The sequence below is a fragment of the Colobus angolensis genome, unplaced genomic scaffold (assembly GCF_000951035.1).
Source record: "Colobus angolensis palliatus isolate OR3802 unplaced genomic scaffold, Cang.pa_1.0 Scaffold188, whole genome shotgun sequence".
NCBI classification, from domain to species: domain Eukaryota; kingdom Metazoa; phylum Chordata; class Mammalia; order Primates; family Cercopithecidae; genus Colobus; species Colobus angolensis.
In genome coordinates, this window is record NW_012115021.1 from 4,568,794 (window position 1) to 4,573,787 (window position 4,994).

At 44.9% G+C, this 4,994-nt stretch overlaps 1 protein-coding gene across 1 annotated transcript in view; it reads left to right on the top strand.

Annotated features, from left to right (window-relative positions):
• The window catches only part of CTPS2 (CTP synthase 2), a 149,173-nt gene that overhangs the window by 57,170 nt on the left and 87,009 nt on the right, over positions 1–4,994 (top strand). Inside the window, exon 11 of the mRNA XM_011940250.1 lies at positions 3,327–3,421. Within this exon, the coding sequence (XP_011795640.1) occupies positions 3,327–3,421 (95 nt within the window). The remainder of the gene's footprint in view (positions 1–3,326; positions 3,422–4,994) is intronic.

The following is a 4,994-nucleotide window of genomic DNA, read 5'->3' on the forward strand; positions in this document are numbered from 1 at the left end:
AGCCAGGATGGTCTCGATCTCCTGACCTTGTGATCCACCCGTCTCGGCCTCCCAAAGTGCTGGGATTACAGGCTTGAGCCACCGTGCCCGGCCTAGTAAGCAATTTTAATTATGTACTAGGTATGGAGCCTAGGACACTAGATAAGGTCTGACCTTTTCTAGCATAGCTAAGGGGCATGACTTTCAACATGTCCCCAGGCCTTATCTAGAATCTAATGCTCCAAAGTAGGTAAATTGAACAATTGTCAAAAGTCAAAGCAGTTTATGACCTTAAAGCATTGAGAAAACCTAATCTGACCTGCCTAATTTAGACCAAATGTCTTTATTTTCCCAATAATCTTTAAAGCTGTTTTTATTACCCAAAGATTACTAAAGTTATGTGAACTAAAAGTCATTACAATTTTTACTTTTCTTACAAAATACTTCATTGAAGGCTTACTATTTTTAAACCAATTAAAGCTTTTTTTTTTTTTTTTTTTTTTTTACATCACACATACAACACATATAAATGCACAGAAAGGCTTATCCCCTAAACTAGAAATTGAACCCTGAACCCAGGTTGCCATTGTGATGGTGGAGACCAAGAGAAAGTACTGCCACATGGTTACAAGGTCAAGCTCCCAAGGACATGAAACAAGATGAGAGGGAACCCTTATCCAGTTTTTCTTCAGGGACCTACAGCAAAGTTTGTGATTGACCAGTTTGCTGGGATGGCTTGAACAGCAGGCTTGCAGGGGTCCTAGGCCCACATCCTATCCTAAGGTACCCCTCGTTATAACAGAACAATAAGGAAAGACACACAGAGCACACCAGATTCACTGTAGCTTAAGAGTAGCCTCACAAATCCTTTTTACCGTTAATCAAAACTTTACAGAGGAGATAAACAGTGATTTTTACCATTCATTCAACCAATTTGCACAGAGAGAGGCCAGAAGTCTGACTAGTAAAAAATTGTTAGCCTTTTGTCAGTGTGCTAGGCTTCTGGGTTCCCTTTCCTTGAGCAGCCCTAGTGACCCAGCTGGCTGCACCACAGCCCTGGGGGCCAAACTGCAACACAAAGGAAAATTATCTTTTCCTGTTCTGGCCAGAGCAAAATATGTGTGACAAAACGACATTAGCCACTCTGCCTAGCACCCAATATCTTACTGGCAGGGCTCAAACTTGTCCCCGGTTGGGCCCCATCATCATTAATCCAACCTCTGACCAGGAATTTCAACTTGTCTCTGGGCAAGATGGTCGCCTTGAGTAATAGAAAAGATAAGAAAAGGAAAGGAGAGAGAGGGAGAAAAGCATTGCCCGTGGCATTTTGGGGAAGGCAAAGAGCTCAGGGAGTCCAGAGAAAGACACACCTATTGCAGCGACACTGAAAAGTTCAGGTGGCTGCTTGTCAGTTGTGAAGGGATCTTTTCCAGGAAGTCTCATCAGCTCTCAAGTTTCCCCTTTTGGGGAGGAAAAAGCTCCCCATGTCCCATGGTCCTGTACATGCCTAGTTCTGTCACCCGTAACTATCAGCAAAGAGTGCAAGGCAGAATAATCCAAAGAGAATAGCAGTTAACATCCCATAGTGCCAAACCCATTCTTAGCAGAGAGGGACTTTACTGAGAGAGGCCTCTAACCCCCTAAACCTTAGGAAGGACTCTAACCTTCCTAAATTGTACGTCAAACCCAAGGTCAGTCAAGCATCCTTGCCTTTTATTCAGAGGAGCCTTTAACCCTCTCTGTCTTAGGAGAGACTCTAACTCTGCTAAGTTCGGCCTCTAACTCAATCCCATCCTTTACCTGGGTATATGCACCCCACTTACCCAAAGTCAGCCAACTGGTGCACACAGATGAATTTCCTTTGGGAACGGGGTCCCTTCAGTGTTTTTCCTTCCATGTTTTGCTAGAAAGATGTTACTGGAGGCCGGGCATGGTGGCTTATGCCTGTAATCCCAGCACTTTGGGAGGCTGAGGTAGGCGGATTGCCTGAGCTCAGGAGTTCGAGGCCAGCCTGGGTAACATGGTGAAACCCCATCTCTACTAAAATACAAAAGATTAGCTGGGCGTGGTGGTGCGCGCCTGTAATCCCAGCTACTCAGGAGGCTGAGGCAGGAGAATTGCTGGAACCCAGAAGGCGGAGGTTAGAGAGGGCTGAGATCGCGCCACTGTACTCCAGTCTGGGTGACAAGAGCAAGACTCTGTCTCAAAAAAAAAAGAAAGATGTGCCGGGCGCGGTGGCTCAAGCCTGTAATCCCAGCACTTTGGGAGGCCGAGACGGGCGGATCACGAGGTCAGGAGATCGAGACCATCCTAAAAAATACAAAAAACTAGCCGGGCGAGGTGGCAGGCGCCTGTAGTCCCAGCTACTCGGGAGGCTGAGGCAGGAGAATGGCGTAAACCCGGGAGGCGGAGCTTGCAGTGAGCTGAGATCCGGCCACTGCACTCCAGCCTGGGCGACAGAGCGAGACTCCGTCTCAAAAAAATAAATAAATAAATAAATAAATAAATAAGAAAGATGTAACTGGACCCCACCACGTACTCAGTATTGTTCCTTCTGTGGTCACTAGAAAGATGTTAACAGAAAAGGGTCCCAATCCAGACCCCAAGAGAGGGTTCTTGGCTCTCGCTAAAGAAAGAATTCAGGGTGAGTCCATAGAGTAAAGTGAAAAGCAAGTTTATTAGGAAAGTAAAGAATAAAGAATAGCTACTCCGTTGACATGGCAGCCCTTTCTCTCTTGATTATATTTTCTTTTCCACATGTCTTAGATTTGAGGTTTGATTTTGTAAGTAATTGACAGAACTCTCGGGGGCAGCATTGCATCATGAGGTTAGCGGGATCCTCCTGGGTTTTCTGTTGAACTGTGTTGCTGTTGTGTTTGCCTAGGTCTCTAAAGTCTTCTAGCCAAGAAATTTTCATTTGCCACTACTTAATGAGCATTTGAAATCTTAGGCTGATTTTTCCAATTTAACTCTTTCTGATGATGTAAGAAATCTTAACATTTTTGTAATAGTGCTTTGAAAGAACCTTAACCTATTTTCATTCAGTTTCTTTTCCCAGTGCCATTCTTAATTGAATTGGGTTTCCCAGTTAGTATGCTCTGATGCCACAAAGACTTATCATACAGTATATATTGAGGTCAGTTGTGAGAAATTGTCACAATTTCTTCATAACATTGGGAAGATTTCAGAAAAAAAGTTCAGGGTGTGAAGTCATATCATTGATTCTGAAAATAGAGCTTGAGCATAGTCACTAGTGATTGGAGCAAGCATTGCATGAATGGCTGAAAACACTAGTTAAAAAAAAATAATGGATAGTCAAGTTTACCCTCATTTTGTATTGATTTCAGTGGTATTCTTGTGCCTGGAGGCTTCGGAATCAGAGGAACATTGGGAAAACTGCAGGCGATTTCTTGGGCAAGGACAAAGAAGATTCCTTTTCTGGGTAAAACTCATGTTTATTGACCCTGACTATGAGTTTATTAGATTTTTGACACCTAGGTGGGGTAACACTAAAGGTTTGTTATCATAAAGGTGTGAACTCGGATTTGAAAGTTCAGGTGCTGCCGGGCGCGGTGGCTCAAGCCTGTAATCCCAGCACTTTGGGAGGCCGAGACGGGCGGATCACGAGGTCAGGAGATCGAGACCATCCTGGCTAACCCTGTGAAACCCCGTCTCTACTAAAAAATACAAAAAACTAGCCGGGCGAGGTGGCAGGCACCTGTAGTCCCAGCTACTCGGGAGGCTGAGGCAGGAGAATGGCGTAAACCCAGGAGGCGGAGCTTGCAGTGAGCTGAGATCCGGCCACTGCACTCCAGCCTGGGTGACAGAGCGAGACTCCGCCTCAAAAAAAAAAAAAAAAAAAGTTCAGGTGCCAAATAGTCTGCTATAGGGTCAACAAACTATATTCTAAATTTGGCCCACAGCCTGTTTTTATAAATAAAGCTTTATTGGAACACAGCCACACCAATTTATTTATATATTGTCTATGGTTGCTTTTGTGGTCCACCGTCAGAGTTTCAGACCCTATAGCCTAGAAGATTTACTATCTGAAAGAGTCTAGAATCTTTACTATCTGACCCTTTACAGAAAATGTTTCTCACCCTAGGAGAACTTGCTGCTATTCTGGCTGGGTAGCAGAGGCTGGGAGGAGGCTCCATCTGCAACTGTGCTTACCTTCTCCAATTCCCACCTCAATCTCCAGAGTAGCTGGGACTACAGGTGCACACCACTGTGCCTGGCTAATTTGTGTGTGTGTGTGTGTGTGTGTGTTTAGAAATGGGGTCTTGCTGTGTTGCCCAGGCTGGTCTCAAAATCCTGGGCTCAAGCAATCTGAACCGCTTCAGACTCCCAAAGTACTGGGATTACAGGCTTGAGCCACCGTGCCCGGCCGAGTTGAGCCTTTTTAATGCTTTTTTTCAAATTGTGAAGTATGGCTTCTGTACCAGGGAAACCAGAGGAAATGAGACCTTGACGTGGGAGAGGCAACCCTGTAGCTGGGGACTCAGGCAGGAGGGGGAGTGTGGAGAGGCTGTGTTTCCCACTGTGCAGTGGACGGCTGGGTGGGTTTATGAGCTGATTGGACAGGCTTTTAGTGCCAGCAGACCATTTATTTCCCCCCATTACCTGCTCTTTGATTAGCTTCTTAGACTCTCTCCTCTTAGGATCCATTTTCAAAATAGAAGCCTGGAGTAGTTACCTGGATACCTTGTTTTCTTTTACTGGTCTAAGCTCATCGGGAGCCATTGTTTTCTTTTGAAGTTTCTGTCTAAATGTGGGTAATGTTCCTCAGATTATTTTAATGGTATGGAATGGTTTGCAGGTCTTTAGCTTTTCCTCTAGCATAGCATCTCTTTATGTCCCAGCCATACGGAACTTTCTGAAATCCCCCTCACTGCCACCCCCACCCCAGAGCATTCAGCTGTTTCCTGCTTATTGACTTCTGTTCTGGCGTCCCTGATATATTGATTGCTCCCTTCTTTGTTTCCCCTGTGTATTTCTTTTTTTTTTTTTTTTTT